Source organism: Populus alba, chromosome 2 (assembly GCF_005239225.2).
Source record: "Populus alba chromosome 2, ASM523922v2, whole genome shotgun sequence".
NCBI classification, from domain to species: domain Eukaryota; kingdom Viridiplantae; phylum Streptophyta; class Magnoliopsida; order Malpighiales; family Salicaceae; genus Populus; species Populus alba.
In genome coordinates, this window is record NC_133285.1 from 2998706 (window position 1) to 3018147 (window position 19442).

The 19442-nt window shown below is 34.3% G+C and overlaps 4 protein-coding genes across 4 annotated transcripts; 1 reads left to right on the top strand and 3 right to left on the bottom strand.

Moving 5' to 3' along the window:
* The first annotated feature begins 4544 nt into the window (after nucleotides 1–4544).
* Nucleotides 4545–5484, top strand: LOC118049416 (ethylene-responsive transcription factor ERF098). The gene has a single exon (XM_035059414.2). The coding sequence runs from the start codon at nucleotides 4771–4773 to the stop codon at nucleotides 5197–5199; it is 429 nt and encodes a 142-aa protein (XP_034915305.1). The 5' UTR covers nucleotides 4545–4770; the 3' UTR covers nucleotides 5200–5484.
* A 2341-nt stretch (nucleotides 5485–7825) lies between these two features.
* On the bottom strand, nucleotides 7826–8667 carry LOC118049417 (ethylene-responsive transcription factor ERF098-like). Its single transcript, XM_035059415.2, has one exon. It carries the CDS (start codon nucleotides 8427–8429, stop codon nucleotides 7974–7976), a length of 456 nt encoding a protein of 151 aa, XP_034915306.1. The 5' UTR covers nucleotides 8430–8667; the 3' UTR covers nucleotides 7826–7973.
* A 3119-nt stretch (nucleotides 8668–11786) lies between these two features.
* LOC118049261 (2'-deoxymugineic-acid 2'-dioxygenase) lies at nucleotides 11787–12530 on the bottom strand. Its single transcript, XM_035059210.2, has 2 exons — nucleotides 12234–12530; nucleotides 11787–12139 (listed from the first exon to the last, which is right to left on the bottom strand). The coding sequence occupies exons 1-2, from the start codon at nucleotides 12519–12521 to the stop codon at nucleotides 11891–11893; spliced, it is 537 nt and encodes a 178-aa protein (XP_034915101.1). The 5' UTR covers nucleotides 12522–12530; the 3' UTR covers nucleotides 11787–11890.
* A 1316-nt stretch (nucleotides 12531–13846) lies between these two features.
* On the bottom strand, nucleotides 13847–15831 carry LOC118049371 (protein DMR6-LIKE OXYGENASE 1). The gene is made up of 4 exons (XM_035059362.2): nucleotides 15324–15831; nucleotides 14968–15221; nucleotides 14518–14836; nucleotides 13847–14423 (listed from the first exon to the last, which is right to left on the bottom strand). The coding sequence occupies exons 1-4, from the start codon at nucleotides 15525–15527 to the stop codon at nucleotides 14175–14177; spliced, it is 1026 nt and encodes a 341-aa protein (XP_034915253.1). The 5' UTR covers nucleotides 15528–15831; the 3' UTR covers nucleotides 13847–14174.
* Between the last annotated feature and the right edge of the window lie 3611 nt (nucleotides 15832–19442).

Sequence of the window (19442 nt, forward strand, 5' to 3'; positions counted from 1 at the left end):
AAACTTGATTGAACATCATTGTATACTCCTTTAGGTTTTTCTAAACTTGATTGAACATGTATAGATTGTTCATCATTCTACTGTTGTAGCCTTTCTTCAAACTCTTTGCAATCTAGAAGCATCTTTTTATCTAAAGACCATCAAAATGGCTTCATGAAACACTACATCTCGTGATGTGTAGCACTTTTTTGTCATAGAATAACAATATCTAAAGACCATCAAAATGGCTTCATGTAAACAGTGAATTTTTCTCCTTACTTCTCCTTCAACTAACTCTTTGAACTCTTTGAACTTTTTTAATGTATTTGATTTTTCTTTCATAAAAAAACCTCACACAAACCTTTAAAAATCATCAATAAATGTCACCATATACTGTAACCCTCTAGTTGATGATCATTGCTTAAAAAAACTATACAAATATTTTATTCAATGTACATATTTCCATAAATATATTAGATATTTATAAGGATATTTTATATAAATATCTATTACTACCTCTTCTTTTTCTGTTCAGTTGCATTCTTCTCTCTTTTGGTGCTGTCTCCAATCATCTGTGGTGTGTTTAGAATGTAAAAATTCAGCCCTAGCTACTACCTCAAGAGGTATATATATTCTGACTTTATCCTTCAAAGGATAGGAAGTCAGTTTCCTTCTTTGTCTCGGATTCTTTCCCTTCTTGATATTGAGGGCCAAATTTGAAGCAGAAAACTTGCAAATTAAGACTTTTGTATTATCGGAAAAATTATAGAAAATCAAATCTTCTTTCCAACTAAATTGATCTTGCAATTTTTGAACCTTTTTAACTTGATATATGGGCCAAAAACCGAGATTGTGTTTAGATCGCAGGAATTTCAAGTCTGATTCAAACTCTTTTGACTCATTTTTTGAGCTTCAAAACAACAAAACTGATTTTCCATGCTCTACATATAAATAATAGGCATGTTTCTTAGTTTTTCATAATGGTAAAGAACACCTGAAACGGAGTTATGTAACTCTTGTTACAACCCAAACATTAATTAGTGCTCAACTTTAATTTTAGATTCGGCTTACTCTAGTAATTTAGTACATGAAAAAAAACATTTAACCCTCGATAAGTTAATAGTCTTCAAATGCATCTAAAATCCTAGTTAACTTGCGCGTCACACAGAACACTTCAAAATAAAATAAAAATAATTATATATATATATGCAATAAATTTCTTTATCACTCCCCATCACTTAAACAAACATTATACTACCTTAAACCTCAATGTTTTTCTTGCAGGTATAGCGGGGCACCAAATCTCCCAGATATAGCCTTATTAGCCTATAAAAATCACCCCAATCTTTCTGCCTTGAATTTTTCCAGTTTCATCACTATAAAACATATATGGTCAATTCAATGCCCTAGCAATGAATTTGTCGGAAAAGAATTACTTTCAAAAAGGTCGACACCATGGTGACGACGACAGACTCCTTACAACCACTTGCTCTATACAACATGGTCAATTCAATGCCCTGGCAATGGATTAGGAGAATATCAACATTACTCATTAGTCACGTTGGCAGTTTTTGAGACATTAATTAATTAATCTATCAATTGACCACCTGTCTGCGACTTGGCTCGCAAAGCTTGTTTGTAAAATAGAGTTCTTGAGCAAAGTGCTTTTCAAGGGATGGGAAAAACAAAGATGAGGCAATAGAATTAAGAACCATATATAGCAACGTTATTTTTGTCAAATGTCATGGAAGAGTATGATTTTGAAAATCTTGGTTCAGATATATTTCTTTAAGCTATCAATTTATCAGCTGACTCCATATTTAACCTCGAAAGAATCATACTTTATGCCTCTTTTTTTTTTGGTGGGGACAACAAAATCAGGCTTGGTTTAATTGGGTATGTCATTTGTTTTCAAGAGCTCCTGCGATATGGCTAAGTGCATGCACACTCCCAAGGCAATCTTAGCTAGTAATAATTAAACAGGAGGATTAAACAAAGAATCTTTTTGGAGTTTCCAATTAGGGATTCTGAGAACTTGCCGAGAAATATCTTGTGCTGTCTTTTTCTTTCTCCATTCTCCTCTTCTGACCTTCGTTCAATTGCATTAAATTCTTAATTCTGGGATATATATTAGGGTTAGTAGGGTATGCAAAGCCGCTCTTTCTTGGAAGTGTCTCAAAATAAAGATATTGTTTTTGCTACAAACAGAGAGTCCGAGGTTTCTGGTCAAGGAAATCAAAATGGACCTTCGATTCGAAGGTCTAGTAGAGGGCCCACTTTCCTATTTGCTTAAAGCATCATCGTGTTCATCGAGTTAATTTGTCGGCTAGTCTCTCCATCTCTCTTTCTTTTAGAGTCAGCAAATACGGAATGCGAATTGACATTTGAATTTTGAAAGAATTATATATATAAAAAAAATGAGTATCTCTTTGCATCACAGTTTTTTCTTTAATAATACCATTGCATTTTTTTTTTTGGCCACAAACATTGCAATCACAAGGATAAGAAGACTAAATGCATGTTTAAGATTATAATAGCGGTTTGGGTTTAAAGTATTTTTTATTTAAAAATATATTAAAATAATACTATTTTATTTTTTAAAAATTATTTTTGAGATTAGCATGTCAAAACATTTTGAAAACATAAAAAAATAAATTTTCACAAAAAAATAAAAAACAAATTAAAAATTTGAGGGAACGCGGTTTCAACCGCGTTCCCAAACGGTCTCTAAGTAGATGTTTGTAGCGATTTTATTAAAATAATATATTTTTTTAAAACAATTATTTTTAATATTAGAACATTAAAACAATAAAAAAAAACATAAAAAAATAATGTTAAACAAAAAAGATTCAAATTTTTTAAAAATCTCAGTTGAAATACTAGGCTAAATAATCATTAAAAGCCTATAAAACGATGAAAAATCAATTGGTAAAGAGAAAAAATCATTATTTAAACCGCTTCCAACAACAAGAAAATATAGTATTCATGTCAATGAGTTATTTTTATATAAAGAGTTTATCCTAAGCATTGTTTTTCCCTAGACCTTGCATGGTATGTTAGATAGAAGCCCAAAAACACTTTTGAGTTTGGGTTGATTGTTGATTCTCATGTCAATATTTGGGTTATTTAGGGCCATTAAGTTTTTGGAGAACATGATCAAATGTCCACAAAAATAAGAATTATAGATCTGTTATTTAACTTCCACAAAATTATCTATAAATAGGTTTGAAAGCCTTCGTAGCATGCAAGCTTGATGATAGTTCTATGCATAAGAGACACATATAGATTTGTATATATTCCTTTATTTATAGTTAATAAAAAGCTGGGAAAGAGTTCTTTAAATCTTGTTGTGTACCTTAGTTTGCTTGTGATATCCCAACTACTTGCGACGAGCTTAGTGTGAAAATCTTTTAGGGTAAGCAAAACACATTGTTTTAGGAAAATACAAGCGAAAAGGTGAGAAAAGGCTGAGATTAGTGGTGCTAGACTGCGGCACCATAGCCATCTCATTTAGAAGGCCTAAACCCATATAATTGGTATTGCAGTATCGGGCCTAGTTACAAAAAGAACTCGGGCCCGGAGACAAAAAGGGAATAAAGCCTAAACTAAGCCCACAAAGGGAAGTCAAGCCCAGTCAATATCCATGCAATACCTCTGCCATTCTATCCAGGACCAAAATGGAATAATCTAGAAACATCCTCAAAGTTGATCCACGTGGCTTGGTCCCATCCGTTGAATCCATCAAAATTCTTGGGCTTATTTTGAAATCCTCCCATCTTCCTCTCAGCCTCCTTCCACAACAGCAATGACCTCAAATGCCATTATCACCATTGTTTATCTATTTTCAAACACGAGTCATAATCTACGTGGCTAGTGAATTTCTCCATGTTGTTTTATGCTTAGTAAAATTGTTTATTCTATCAAAAAGACCACTTGAATTTAGACTTCAAAAAGTAAAATCTTATTTTAACAAACAAATATCATGGACCGTCTAAAAATTTATTTGATGGTGTGCTGAAATGCCATTAAAATTGTGTTTTGTTTTAATTATAATTTTTAAAAATATTTTGTTAATCAATATTTATTAGGGTTCTTCATGAATTTGACTAAAAACTTCCTCTTTTAATTTTAGTTATGAAAAGATTATAATTTATATCTTTTATTAGATCTATTTTTTCAAACTACATCAGCAAAAACTAACGCTAAACACACACTAAATAAGTCATCACAGTATATCACACTGGGATGGACAAGTAAAGTTCAACACGAAGCCAAGAAGATCGTGGGGGGATTGGACAGTTTTCTGTACTGATTTCCCCAACTAAGAACACTAGCAAAACACTTCTCGTTATAGAGGCTGTGTGTGCATGTAAGTGCTGATCATGATCAACGCAGGCTGAGTGGGTTGAATAAAAAACAGCAACTACCTTTTCAACCACAGGAACACTTGGAATCCACCATTATGAATCTAATTCGATTTTGTTTTGCCCAAGTCCATTGAACATAAGAGATGAAAGGCTAATAAAATGGGGTAGCTAGAGGTCGAAAAGCAATTTAGAGACCCATTAAAGGACAAGGCCAAATCTACTTCTAACATCTGCAGAGGCTCGCTAGGAACTTTCCTGGAAAGTACGAATTACAACCGTCAAAAAAGAGCCTCCTCGGCCATCGAATTCAAGACATGTAATATATATAAAAGAATAAACGTGAATGCATATATAGCCACCAAGTTTGAACTCAAACTAGGCGTTTACAGTTTATAATCGGGCTCCTTTTCACTTCAAACACAAAATGGAAACATCCCAAGGGGAGAAGAACACGGAGAAGCAAGAGAAAAGAAGAGAGAATGCGTATAGGGGAATTCGCCGGCGACCATGGGGTAAGTTTGCGGCTGAGATACGTGATCCGGCAAGGAATGGAGCACGTCGTTGGCTTGGGACATTTGACACAGCAGAGGAGGCGGCCCGGGCCTATGACCGAGCTGCCTTTGCCATCCGGGGTCATTTAGCCATCCTCAACTTTCCGAACGAATACCAACATCAGGAACCAAACTCTGCCATGTCATTTGCTTCTTCATCTTCATTCTCCACCGAGAATCCTTTGAGTTATGGCAATGAAGTTTCCTCGACTAATGGACAAGAAGTTATAGAGTTTGAGTATTTGGATAACAAATTGTTGGAGGAGCTGCTGGAAACACATGATCACAGAAGGCAGCTTTAGACCCATTGATGATGAATACGTAAAATTTCAATGCAACTCTTTAATTTTGTCCATTTGTGTGAATCCAAAATGGAAATAACCAAATTCCCATTATTTATTTGTCTGTTTAATAATATTACAGCCCGGAAGAAGAACAAAAGGAAAGTATTGAAATGAGGAAATTAAAGGAGAACATTGTTTAATTACCAACTTCTTTCCTTTCTTTCTTTTTTTATTTGATCGAAGAAATGCTAGTTTGATTTAATATGATGAATTACATGTGGATGGGCCACTGTATTAAGCAGTTTTCTCAACTTTTTTTTTTTTTTTTTATCAAAGTATTAATTGGTCACGAATTAAACTTCTTAACTTTATTATTTCAGTATACTTAATTTTACTTCGAGGTTTTGATTGAATCAGCATCCTTGAGGTTTCTATCTTCTTAATTAGCTATCTCTAGTATGTAAATTAATCTTTTTAATTATTTTTTTATACTTCATTAGCTATCTCTCCACACATACTTCATATATGTTTTTGTATTTTTAGAACAAAAGAACTACTAATTAAAGCAAGGGTGATCAATTTTGGTCAAGAGATTATTTAATTATTTTTTTATACTTCATATACTAACTTAATTAGTTGGAACAAACTACAAGGACTTATTTATGATTAGCTACTTTACTTTACTCTTTTAGAGTTCAATATAAATTGGTCCTTATAATTTATTAAAATGAATTGATTGGTCCTTCTAGTATGAAAAATAACTTATTCGTACACGTAGTTTTGTATCTATTAATTAATAACTAAAGCTCTCCATCCTTTTCTTGCTAGTGAATCATGGTCTATCACAAATCTAGTGGTTTTTATTCCAAAAACCATTCTTGCCAACTAAAATTAATTTTTAAATTTTACCCACAATAAATCAAGTAAAAATCAACCACAATCAATTTTAACATCACCACTACACCAACCAACAAATTAAAAACAACGGAACTTATAAAAAAGAAATCATATCATCTAGTCTTTATGAGATTATTTTTATATATAAAAAATGAAAAATTACTCAAACTATCCTATAATTTTGTTTTACACTTATTCTTTATGTTTTTTTGAAAAATCCTATCAAGATAATTTTTTTTTTTTTTTAAAAAAAGACCCTCTCAACTCGAAATTCTAAGGTGTTTAATTGACATGTGATGAGAGATTTGAGCTATGAATAACAGGGTTTTAGTCCCACCCTTCAAACCAAAGTGTTTCTCTTTAGGGTTTTGGTCACATTACTTTATTAGAGTACGTACCCTAAATTAAAATTGTCAGCGTTTAAAAAGAATCCTAAATCGCTATGATCATCGAATGACGCAAAAGGATGATCTAATTTGAAACTGAAGATTAGCTTTGTTGCTGCTGCTGCTGCTGGTAATGACGTCCTGCGATTACGTTTGGCGACAAGGTTGAAGGTGGACTCGGTTCTTTAAACGACAGGACCACGCATGTGCAAAAACCACATCAAAGGGGAGGCTAGATGCTTATGCTTCATGGTGAGGTCATGTTGCTTACGCTTACATTTTTCCATCATAGTCCAATGCTTGTGTTATGATTTTCTTATGGGTACCTCTTAATTACAATATGTTTTCATCTTCTATTGCTTATGTAACTTCACAGTAACCAATTCTGAAGCTTTTTTTGGTTTGTAGTGTCTCAGGCTTCTAATAAGAACATGCACTTGTGAGTTTTTGGCTGACTGTTGGTTTCAGATGGATACTTAAGTAATTTGATTTTGTTTTTGTTTTTGTTTCATAAATGGGTGTACAAAGGGATATAGTTTGATGAGAAAAACTTCAATGAATTTACTGGGCTTTTTCACGGTTGATGATGGATTTAGCCTGTTCTTGGTGTGCCATGATCTTTAAAACAAAGTTCCATGGGTATTTGGAGCATCCTTTAATAACTAGCTAGGTTAACTCTTTTTACTCGTATCTTTGGGAGTAAAAATACCTCACCCTGACTTATCCATGGAAGAGCATAGCTGTTAACGTAGTGTGACAACGCCAGTATAACGGTTAGTTCTAACTTTATGTAATTTATCAATTAAGAAATCTCACGGCTAAAACAATGATTTAAATGATCATGATATCGTTTGGGTCTGGTCCTGACCTCGTGAATTTTTTTATTATTTTTTTAAAAATCGTGTAATGTCAAGCTTTATTAGGCTTTGACACATTGATGGCTAGAGAGGACCACGTTTTCTATTTTATAATCGTAGCCTCCTGCTAGCTAGTGATGAGAGAGCTTGGTGACGATGGTGGCATATTCCATCAGCATTATTTTAGGTAGCTACGAGCTTTCTTAGACTTCCAAACGGCACCTTCAACGCACACCGTTAATTTGGGTAGCTGGCCCTCCATCAGTGGTGCCAAGAGATTTTGCTAGTTCTGTTCTTCTTAGACCCCAAACAATCTTTAATATCAATTTTACCATCGAACTCTTAAGACTTCTTAATCCGTTTTTAAAGCATTTCATCTGTTTGAAATCTATATAGTTTAAGGATGGAATTGATATAAAAAATAGCTTAGGAGTAAAACCGATGCTCCCCGACACATTGAGGATGCATTTGATGTTTGCCAAAGAGAGAAAAGAAAAGGAGGAATTGGAATTACCATATTCTAATTATTAATCTTACTTGTAATAGATACTGAAATTACACAGGAGCGGCCAATTTTTGTCTGGTCGGGGGGCACAAAATAAAAGCTTCTTAATTTCTTACTGAATATTCATTTGTGATTCGAAAACAAGATTCACTCTGATTTCTTACTATTTTCTTCCTCGAAATCAAGAAGATCCTCCAATAACTTATCATCCAAGTACTCAATCTCAAAGACTTCTTTTCCTCGTCCAATCCCACTTCTTTCTGCGTTCTGTGACATTGTGGAAGATGAAGCAGATGATGTTGACGATGATGACAATGGCGATGACGAAATGGAAGATGAAGTTATATAAGAATCAACCTTAGTTTTAGGATATTCACCAGGGAAGTTAAGGATTGCTAAAGGACCCCTCATTGAATATGCAGCTTCATCATAAGCCCTTGCAGCCTCTTCTGCTGTGTTGAAAGTCCCTAGCCATAACCTTGCTCCATGCCTTGTCGAGTCACGTATCTCCGCTGCAAATTTCCCCCACGGCCGCCTCCTAACGCCTCTGTATCTAATTTCTTCTCCTTTCTGGATGACCTGTCCTATATCAGGATGGTCCATCGTTGTCTAGATAGTTGAGTGAATTTGCAAGTGCTAATTGGCTTCAACTACTAGCATTTATATGGCGTGGAAAATGCGCTTTACCAGAACAAATTAATAATGGGATTATTAATAATAAGCCATAGATGTAAACTTATTCAACTGCTAAAGATGCCTATGATGGAGATAGATTTTGTCAGTGAAACGTATATGGGTGATGAAGCTGATGATGGCTTGAGCTGATGAGAGGAGAGGGCCCCTCCTCTTTCTTCCACTCTTGACATATCTATGTGTCAAGATCTCCTATTTATAAATGAGGTTTGCCGGTCAAGTCAAGTAGATTTTGTTCAATCCATTGGTCTCTCAGCTTATTCAGGTGTTTTTACCCTTTTCCGAGAGCTAATTTATCAATGCTTCTTAATCAATTGTCTAAATCGGTGAGAATAGAATAAGAAAGCATAAAACAGATTCTGCTTTCTGAGCATTTCAGGTACAGAAAAAGCAATAATTCTATAAAATAAAGTAAAAGGAGTTCAATTTGACTTATTTCTCATTGGGCTACAATTTAAACCAGGAAAGTTAATTGCAGTGAGGTCATATGTGATTGCGTTTGCCGGACTCGTCATGCTTATGTTGTAAATTGGCGAGGAGGGTGCTAGCTTAAGCTTCCTTCATGGGGCTGGAATTGCATAAAATAAGATCCCCATGGCATGGACTAGATTCGGGATTTAAAGAAGGGAGAATTATTTAAAATGGACGTGTGAGGATGCGATTTCAGAGATGACATGAGATGGCTTAGCTTAACACTATGGCGTCATCTCTATGAGTCGATCATGAGGTCATTTGGAGTCTGATTGCACATTGATTTGGGCATCATAGTGACGCATCGATCAATTCCTTTGGTCACAAGACAGCAACCATGATCCATGAAATCAATTAACTAGAGATACTTCTTTGCTCCTGCATTCTTCTAGCTAGCTCGCACGTTTTTTTATTGTGTTTTGATGGTGGTGGTGCCTGGATGCATGTCCCAAAGCCACCATTTAGTTCCGAATGAGTTAAAATGAGGATTTAGCACTTTCTACGGATAAGGACTACTTGATTTGCTTGTCAACATGGAGATTACTGATGAATTATTGGATTTAATTTGTCACATGGATGGCGGAAGCACTCGACTCGTTCATTCCGAGATCTGCAGCACCATTAAAAAGAAATTGAGCATTGTTTCAAGTTTTAACCGCCTTGATGAGAATCCAACCGAGGATGACATGTGATTTAACATCGTTGACGTTAACAATTCTTGCATCAAAAGCTCTCTGAAAGCGTACGGGCACTCATCCATCTTGTTTATTACTATGACACAAGAGGTTGGGTGTTCTTCCTTTTTATAGAATTTCGAAACTCTTTTTTTTTTGACAAACTATCACTCATCAATTTTTATTTTTTTAAAAGTACAGTTTAATAAAAGTCTAAGGTGAAACTGTAATTTTTTAAGAAGTTGTAATTGGAAAGTGCGGTATTTTAAAACAAATTGTTAAAATAGTATGGTATAAATCTCTAGCTAAAGAAAAGAAAATAACAAGATATTAAATGCATAATAAAGTTTGGATGATAATACATCAAGTATTTTTAGAAAAATCACAATAAAATAAATCCAACAACATTAAAAAAAAAATTATGAAATAATAACCAGAGAGACTACATACATTGTTCAAAAGTGACGGTTCTTGTTCATTCTTTCTCTTTTTATTTTTCCTCTTCTCTTCGAAATTTATGTCAATTTATTTTAACTATTTATTTAAAATATTATATTTCTCAACAATTTCCTTTAAAAAAAATTATAATTTCTGTGATTTTTATCAAATTGTGCTATTATAACAATAAAAAAAAAGATGGTAACTAAAAAAAAAACCTTAATATTAACTTGAAAGCAAAAGAAAATAATTTTTTAAAAAAAATGAGCTAATTAAAAAATTGTGCTATTGCTAGCCCGTGATGATAGTAATAAATAATATAGAAATGATAAGAAAAATAGGATATTTTAATCATGGGGGCGATGGTAGTCTATCTAGGCTGGCAATCTGAACAGGGGCTATGAGGAGAGAGGAATTTCATGAATTTTATATACCTATCAAATTTGTTGGACTTTATCTGAAATTCAATGGTGTACAGTAACTGTAACAGTTGTTGCCACCTGCAAGTTAGAGTGGCTAAATAAATTAGATGGGACGGTGTCTTTATGTTTAATTAACTAATTAATTAAGGTTTAAATGTAGTTTAATGATCAAGTTGCAGCCAATCCAGTGTTCTGATAATATTTAAGTATCATTTCTCTGTGGAACATATTAATTAACGGTGGATTGGTGGTCCGGACAAGATGTCACTGGTTCTGCTTTTAATAAAACCACCATCAAAGCTCTTTTGTCTTGCATGGAGGGGTGGCGGTGATAGGCTTAATAAGACTAATACGGTGGAGCTTCAGTGCTATAATCTCACATAACGGGCCACCGAGAAAGCTCCAAGAGGAAGGATCGAAGTATCACCGAAAAGTTGGATTTTCTTGTAAAAATTGGCATTCGCTCAGTTTTGTTGTCCTAAATACGACATCACCAGATCGGCCATTATAACCCTCCCCAGATTCATATATCTGAGACGTACCGATTCGGTCAAGCCCACACATTATTTGACCAAAAAAGCCCAGCTGTAGGTGTGTTTAAATCATAGTTCTCGGGCATGGTTCAAGTCTCGTGTGTTGGCTTAATAGTTTTTTAAAAAAATAATATTGTTTTGAACATAAATTTTTTTAAAAAATCTTAGAATTGACTGTCATGTTACTTAAATTTAACTATTTTAACATTTATTTATGTTTTAAAAAAAACTAGCTAGAATCGGACTCTAAATACATAAATTTCCGGTCAATCAATGAAAATAACTAAAAAAATATAAGTAGGTTCAGCTCGAAGTTCAAAATAACCCATCAACTTTAATGATGGTTTTAAAAAATATCTAAACCAGTAATGGTCTAAAAAACTTGCAAATTAATCCTTAATATATAATTTTTAAATCCAATTTTTAAATGCTCCGGGGATGTGAAGTTCATATGTTATTGGAAAATTGTGTTTTGATAAGAAGATAAATTAGAGCTTCCCTGTTTTATTGGTCTCGCAGCATAAAAAATCCGGATCAATCCTGGATGAATGTTTATTAAAATTCTAAATCACGTTATGATATCAAAATCAAACACCAAACCCAATAGAACTAAATTCAAACCCTAAGATATCAGACAGTAGCTTATCATTATTTCAAATGTTGAATCACAGTTCAACTCATTTCATATTGGAAATTATCGTATTCTACTTTATCACACACAGACTTCATATAATATGATACATTTGACATGATACAAACTTGAATTGGTTTATTGAGATTCACAGTATTTGACATACCAATCTGTACGATTGCCTTGTTGCATCAATCACAGGTTATGCTTGCAACTTAAAAGGCTCCAGTGCACCTTCACTTTTGCCTTTCCCATTCCTGAGGTTGGAAACAAACTCTCTGAACTCAAAGGCTCTATATAGTTGGCGATTGTCCGCTTTAATAAGTTCTCTGGCAGGTTCGATAATGCTGTCACCACGAGGACTGACAAAGAAGGCAGCACTTGTCCTAGCATCCTTCGAATTTGTCACTGCTCGATGTTCGGCACCTTTTAGCTTGTTGTTACTGATAATCTATGACAGGAATTAACCAGCATTCTTCAGCTTAATTATACCCAAACATTTCAAGAACTTTACAGTAGCGATGACAAGGATATAAGAAGTATACCTGTAACTGGTACCCAATGTTAATCACAAATGCATTGGGAACAGGCCCAACACCAATCCATTCGCCATCCTTGAAGACTTGAAGCCCACACACATCACCTTGGAGTAAAATGGTTATGAGATTAGGATCACAATGTTTCGGCAATCCCAGGGTTAAGCTTGGATCTGGGCATGGAGGGTAACGATTGACCGACAACAACGAGGTTTCACTTAGTTTACCTCCAAAATACCCAGACTCTAATCCTAAACCTTCACTGATCAGCTCCAATATCCCTGAGGTTAATTTCATCACTTCAGTCGCGTATGTCAAAGAACCATCAATCCAATAGCTTAAGCTGTTAGGTGAGGTCCCAGGATATGATTTATATTATTCTCTAACACACACCCCCTCAAGTGAAAGCCCTTTGGGCTTGAAACTTGCAAAGATCGACATTACCTTGTACTTAATTTTTATCAAATAAATGAGGATGGTGAGATTCGAACTCGTGACCACTTGGTCATCAAGGCTTTGATACCATGTCAAAGAAACATCTCAACCCAATAGCTTAAGATGTTAGGTGAGCTCCCATGATATGATTTATATTATTCTTTAACAGCGTAATTCCCAACAACTTGTCTGTGAAATTATGGAGACATAAACATTAGGAAAGGTTAAACTTAAACTTATGTCTGCTCCATTAATTGTTTTAGGAAGACAGAAGTTTGACATCATTAAACTTAAACTTAAACTTAAGCTTGAATATGTTTTTCAACGAACTTTAAAGGTAAAAAACACCTAACATAAATTTCTTACATCAAATGAAACCATTTGATATAAACATCATTCATTTTGGTGACTTAAATCAATGTCAATGACATGTTTCTCTCTCTAATGCTAGAATTCAACGACCTCTCTCTCCTCTCTCAACCAGGAACTAAAAAATAACAAAATTAAACTTTTGTAATAAAATTAAATTTGAAAAATATTGAGGAACCTAAATTGTATAATTTGTTTTATTTTTGAAGTTTGAGGACCAATATATATATATATATATATATCCCATCATTTCGTAAGAAATCATCAATTAGTCTTTAATTAGGACTAAATCGCAAAAAAAAATTTGAGAAGCAAATTAAAAAATTAAAATAAAATTGCATGGTACATCTACAATAATATGTGAGATCGATGATGAACAATGCATATATACACATGAAAAACCCACACCTTTTAGATTTATACTTAATATTATCAAGTGAGAAAAATAGTGTAGTGTATCTATGAAGGGACTAAAGTTTTACCTGCCATAAACCTCAAGGACTGCTTTTAATTGCTGGCAGAACTTACAAATTATTTTGTTGAACTAATTAGCAAATTTTTCTTCTGTTCCGGCGGTGTTGATGTATTAAACAATAAACGCGAACTGGGCCCATAAAAAGAAGTGGTAAAGATAGCAATGGGCCACACCTAGCTGATAGACAAGGTCCCGGAACGAGTACATTTTTAAATGCTCCGGGGATATGAAGCAGTGCGCACCCCCCTGCTCTGTGAAATCAAAATCTTTTGACCTAAATAATTCATATGTTATTGAAAAAAATGTTTTGATAAGAAGAAGATAAATTATAGCTTCCCTCTTTTATTCAAAAAATCCGGATCAATCCTGGATGAATGTTTATCAAAATTTTAAATCACATTATGATATCAAAATCAAACATTAAACTCAATAAAACTAAATCCAAACCCAAAAATATTAAACCTTAGCTTAACATTGTTTCAGATGTTGAATCACAGGTCAACCCATCTCATACAGGAAATTACCGCATGCTGCTTTCTCAAAACTTTTAGACACACAGACTTCATATACTATGATCCATTTGCCATGATACAAACTTGAGATTGGTTTAGTGAGATTCACAGTATTTGACATACCAATCTGTACGATTGCCTTGTTGCATCAATCACAGGTTATGCTTGCAACTTGAAAGGCTCCAATACAACTTCAACGTTGCCTTTCTCATTCATGTAGTTGGAAAAAAACTCTCTGAACTCAAAGGCTCTATAGAGTGGGCGATTGTCCTCTTTAATAAGTTCCCTGGCAGGTTCGACAATGCTGTCGCCGCGAGGACTGACAAAGAAGGCAGCACTTGTCCTAGCATCCTTCGAATTTGTCACTGCTCGATGTTCGGCACCTTTCAGCTTGTTGTTACTGATAATCTATGACAGGAGTTAACCAGCATTCTTCAGCTTAATTATACCCAGACATCTCAAGAACTTTACAGTAGCGATGGCAAGGATATAAGAAGTATACCTGTAGCTGGTACCCAATGTTAATCACAAGTGCATGGGGAACAGGCCCAACACCAATCCATTCACCATCCTTGAAGACTTGAAGCCCACACACGTCACCTTGGAGTAAAATGGTTATGAGATTAGGATCACAATGTTTCGGCAATCCCAGGGTTAAGCTTGGATCTGGGCATGGAGGGTAACGATTGACCGACAAAAATGCATTTTCACTTAGTTCACCTCCAAAATACCCAGACTCTAATCCTAAACCTTCACTGATCAGCTCCAATATCCCTGAGGCTAATTTCATCACTTCAGTCGAGTAATTCCCAACAACCTGTCTGTGAAATTATGGGGACATAAGCATTAGGAAAGGTTAAACTTAAACTTATGTCTGCTCCATTAATTGTTTTAGGAAGACAGAAATTTGACAGGTGATACAACATAGCAGTCAGCGGGCATAACGTTTTACCGATATCTGGTTGGCTTCTCCGGCCATTGTTGAATGCATGCATCTAGATCAGGATGGCAAGGGTGTCTCAAAAAGTCACGCCAGTTGTGAACATCTTCATTTGCATAAGAGTTACTGCTTGTGAAAAGTCTGCAGCTTCTATCAGGGTCTTCAGAGTAGATGCCTGCCAGATCCTCTGCAGGCATCTCAAAGACTTCCTTGAAGACACTCATTGTATCGTTCATCAATGCCTTAGAAACTCCATGGTTAATCACCTGTTTTACAGTGAGAATATTATATTCATTTGTTCATGGCTTGATTAACGTCTTAAAGCTATGATAAAATTGAATAGGATTATTACTTCATAAATTGCTGACCTGGAAAAAACCGAACTCCTGGCTTGCCTTCAAAATTTCCTGAGCAATATTGGCTCGGTTATGACCTGCTATATCACCGAGATCTATTACTGGAATGGACTCGCATAAGGCAATAGCTACCTTCCCTGGTCGGGTTTCTTCTGGGAAAATATACTTCTCAGACAAGGATTGAAGGTTACTGCGGCTTGAGACGAGGATCTCCATAACTCAGAATGTGAAAACTCCTGCTCTAAGACAAAACTATTTGTTGTATTAGATTTCAAACCCCCGAAGCAAATGTGACTTGTAAAATGGCTAGCTAGGTGAATAGAGCTTGAATGTAGTATGAAATGGACTTCTGGTAGGAACCTTGCAAGATACTTGAAGAAAAACAACCGGAATGTCACCAAGGATTCTGTCTCGGTCCAGGAACAGGCTAGTCATGATAGGTCAAACAAAAATTCCAAAATGTGTGTGTTTTTAATGATATCTTGGAAATTTAGAATGCTGTGTGTTAGTTTGGTTTCATATTCCCAATAACCTTCATTATATGTTTATATATTCCTTTTCAAAGCTGTATATATATATAATTGGCGTTTGCGTCATTGCAATAATTGATGACAAAAATGGCTTGTAGAAGAAGAAAGGGCTGCCAGTTGACTCTTGTTGGGGGTCCCGGATCCATGTGAACGGGACCACCACACCACTTGTCAGGGAAACAAAAGAGTTTTTTCAGCTATAAGAGGGCTGACTCTCTCTAGTGTCGGCAGCAGCAAAAACAAAAGAGAATTCCAGAGAGAGAAAATCAGCTTGAGTATAGCCTGTTTATGAAGAAAAAATTATTAATTCTTGAAGATTTATATACTATAGCTCTTAGTTTTAACTAGGATATAACATTTTAAAATCCTATTATTTATTGATTATTAAATTTTTTAGGTGAATTACAGTGTCATTGTTTTTTCTCGCATATAGTTTTTTATATAAAAAATTTTACTGGAAAATATTGGAAGGAATGATCATAAGATATGAAGCAAACAATATAATGGAGAATTTTAAAAACAACTGATTTGGTATTTTTCAATTTTCTAAAGAAATGAAGAGTTAGAAACACACATTCTCAACAATATTAAAAAACAATTTTTATTCTCAATAATTAATAAAAGTATTGTTCTTAGTTTTCTATTTCCCACAATCTTTTTTTCTGAAAAGTGGAAAACACAACCGAAGTGTTATATCTATAGCATTGTCAAGAACAAGAGCAACTGTGTAATAAACTATACTAAAAAGGAACACGGAAAACTTTTTCTAAAAATCTTAATTAGGAGAATCGATTAGAAAAACTATTAACAAAAGATGTTTTGCTGGGACCAGTGATGTTTTTATTATTATTATTATTAATGTGGATATCCGGACTAGTTTATTTATATCTCGATTAATCTCATGGGTTCTAAAATTTATGATCATATAAAGCTCTAATAATCATTATATTAGCAATCCATAAGATTTGAAACTAAAATTATAAAAGAATCAAATTTCTAGGTCCCTGGACTCGTGATGTTAATAATAGTTATTTTTATGATAGTGATAGCAAAAATAAAGAAATGATAAAGAAATTTATTATATTTTAAAATCTTTAAAGGAACAAAAACATCATAAATGTTTTCACTTGTCAAAATGTTTTTTTATATATAATAAACTATGAAAAAAAACTAGAAAAAAATCATGGTAAAGAGTAGAAAAATATCTATTTTTCTAAAAATAACAACTTAATTTACTGAATAATTTCAGTAATGAGACATTTAATAAGAACATGTAACTTGCTTCAGGAGTACTAGTCAAATTGGAGTGGAGTGCGTGGAATCAATTACGAAACCCTAGTTGGCATGGAAGAAATATAATCAAACCCTCGATCATGGCGCCTGATATTACTGAACCCTCACTCGTCCATGAAAGATCGATATTGTTTGTCTTCCGGCTAAACTCACCTGAACATGTAACCTATTGTTTGTCTTTTTCTAATGCCAGTACGAACTCGAGTTCAGTATTTGTCTTTTACTGCCACATCCTTTTTTCCCTTGTCTCAGATAGGCTTGAAAGATGGTGGAGATGCTTGCCGGCCTCGCTGGTAAAACTGAATTGCTTTCAGTTTGTACTTGACTCGATTTCGGACACGAACCATCAAGCTTCTTACAGCTGTTCTGTTCTTCGGGTTATTGGAGAGTGGTTTTCTGATGCTCCATCATGTCTACTGTGAGACGGGTTTTGTTGCAGACTGGTCAGCAAACTTTGTTCATGGATTCGTTTGAGCACTCTGTCATGGATTCTTTATTATAGTATAGAGATTTTATGTCAAATAGTTATAAATTAGAATTTTACTTATCTCATTTTAATTAATAAAATTAAGTATAAGTCTGCCAATGTCTTGGATAGAGCAAAAGCTGTCTTTATTTTCTTTTATATACTTGGAGGAGTGACACGACGGCAGTTGTGAAGTTAGCCACCAGGACCTGGGGCGGAGCCCGGAGGAGCTTTTTTCTGAACAGAGGGACTGGCACAGCCACACACTCACTCACTCTCCTTTTATTTTTCTCGGGTCTCGAATTCTAATCTTGCGGTCCTTTCTTTCCCTCTTATTATTGAATCGTTTTTTTTATATAATCTTTTGTAGCTGCTTTTTTATTTTTATTTTTATTTTTATTTTTTGAGGTTTTGTCAGTTAATTTTATCGTGGAGTGTTTGTGTGTGATTTTCTTGGACGGGATACTAAATTCGTTCTGACGTGTTAGGTTTCTATTGGCTATGTTGGCTTACCGTTGATTTTTCTTCAAACTGATGGCTCGCAGCACTTTTTTTTTTTTTGTTCTTTTCTTCAAAGATCGGTGACGGTTACGTAAATATATAATTTAGTGTAACGATTAGTCGATTATATATTCAATAGCTATTTTTAAAATCTTGAAGAGTTTAAAATATAATTAATTTTATTTTCTCTGTAATGGGGAGGATGAGTGTTTCATTGTGCTCGAAGTTCATCGAAGATTTCTAGTAATAATAATAACCATAACAAAGTTAATAATAATAAAATATTTAGAACGGGTTTTTTTTTTATATTTGAAAAGTATTTTTAAAAAAAATTAAATTTTTTTATATTTTCTTTTTACTTCAAATTATTTTTTTTTAATAATTTCAAATCGTTTTGATATAATAATTTTAAAAATTAAAAATATATATTATTTTTATAAATTTTTAAATAAAAAATATTTTTTAAAAAACTATATCTTAATATGATTGTTAGGGTTTTAAAACCGTGATATTTGCCCTGAAATCACAGGTTTAAGAGATTAAAGAGGTGCCAAGAAGTTAATAACTTGGATAGCACTAATTTGGATAGATTTGAAGGTACTAGAGTTTAACCAGCAATAAACCTCAAGGATTACTTTTAAATATTGAGTTAAAATTCAACAGAGGTGCGGCCAAAACTTGCACATTAGTTTGCTCCATTAATTAGCAAAATTCTGTTCCGTTCCAGTGGTGTTGATCAGTTGATGTATTAAACGATAATCGTGAGCTGGGCCAAGCCCAGTGACCATGGACACGGCCCATCAAAAGAAGAGATGAAGATAGAAATGGGCCTGACCTAGCTGCTGGGCAGGGAACAAAAGAAACTTGTCCTGAAATCTGGAAATAGGCAAAGCCATGTTCAATCCTTTTTTTCTTTTCTTCTTTTGGCCAATTTGTTGACAATTGACAATCAAAATATCAAAGATAATAAATTAGAACTGGCCAGTTGGGGGTACAGCGGGAATTTCACAATTCAGAAATCGATTTTGTTCATGTTTAAATCGAATTAAAAAGGTACAAATTCACCCGGTCCGAAGCCGAGTCAACAACTATGCAAGAGGTATAATTCAAGGTAACAATAAAGCTCATTTTAATTGTTCATTTCTCTGTATCCTAACAGATAGCAGAGGAGGAGGCATTATTAGCATGGTTTTAAATCACGATTCAAGGATCCTATTACGACAACTCAAGTCCCGAGCCAAACTGAAGCTCAGCGAATGCTCCTTAACTCTGCGACTATGTTACTAGTGATGTCTGCACGCTATGCCCGCCGTCATTGCCTATTGCATACCACATGACTGA

Coding starts and splice junctions, on each gene's coding strand:
- LOC118049416 (XM_035059414.2), top strand. CDS start 4,771: ATGGAAACATCCCAAGGGGAGAAGAACACGGAGAAGCAAGAGAAAAGA.
- LOC118049417 (XM_035059415.2), bottom strand. CDS start 8,429: ATGGACCATCCTGATATAGGACAGGTCATCCAGAAAGGAGAAGAAATT.
- LOC118049261 (XM_035059210.2), bottom strand. CDS start 12,521: ATGAAATTAACCTCAGGGATATTGGAGCTGATCAGTGAAGGTTTAGGA. Junction 12,140..12,233: donor ACATTGGGTACCAGTTACAG/GTATACTTCTTA, acceptor TTCCTGTCATAG/ATTATCAGTAACAACAAGCT.
- LOC118049371 (XM_035059362.2), bottom strand. CDS start 15,527: ATGGAGATCCTCGTCTCAAGCCGCAGTAACCTTCAATCCTTGTCTGAG. Junction 14,837..14,967: donor GAGAAGCCAACCAGATATCG/GTAAAACGTTAT, acceptor ATAATTTCACAG/ACAGGTTGTTGGGAATTACT. Junction 14,424..14,517: donor ACATTGGGTACCAGCTACAG/GTATACTTCTTA, acceptor CTCCTGTCATAG/ATTATCAGTAACAACAAGCT.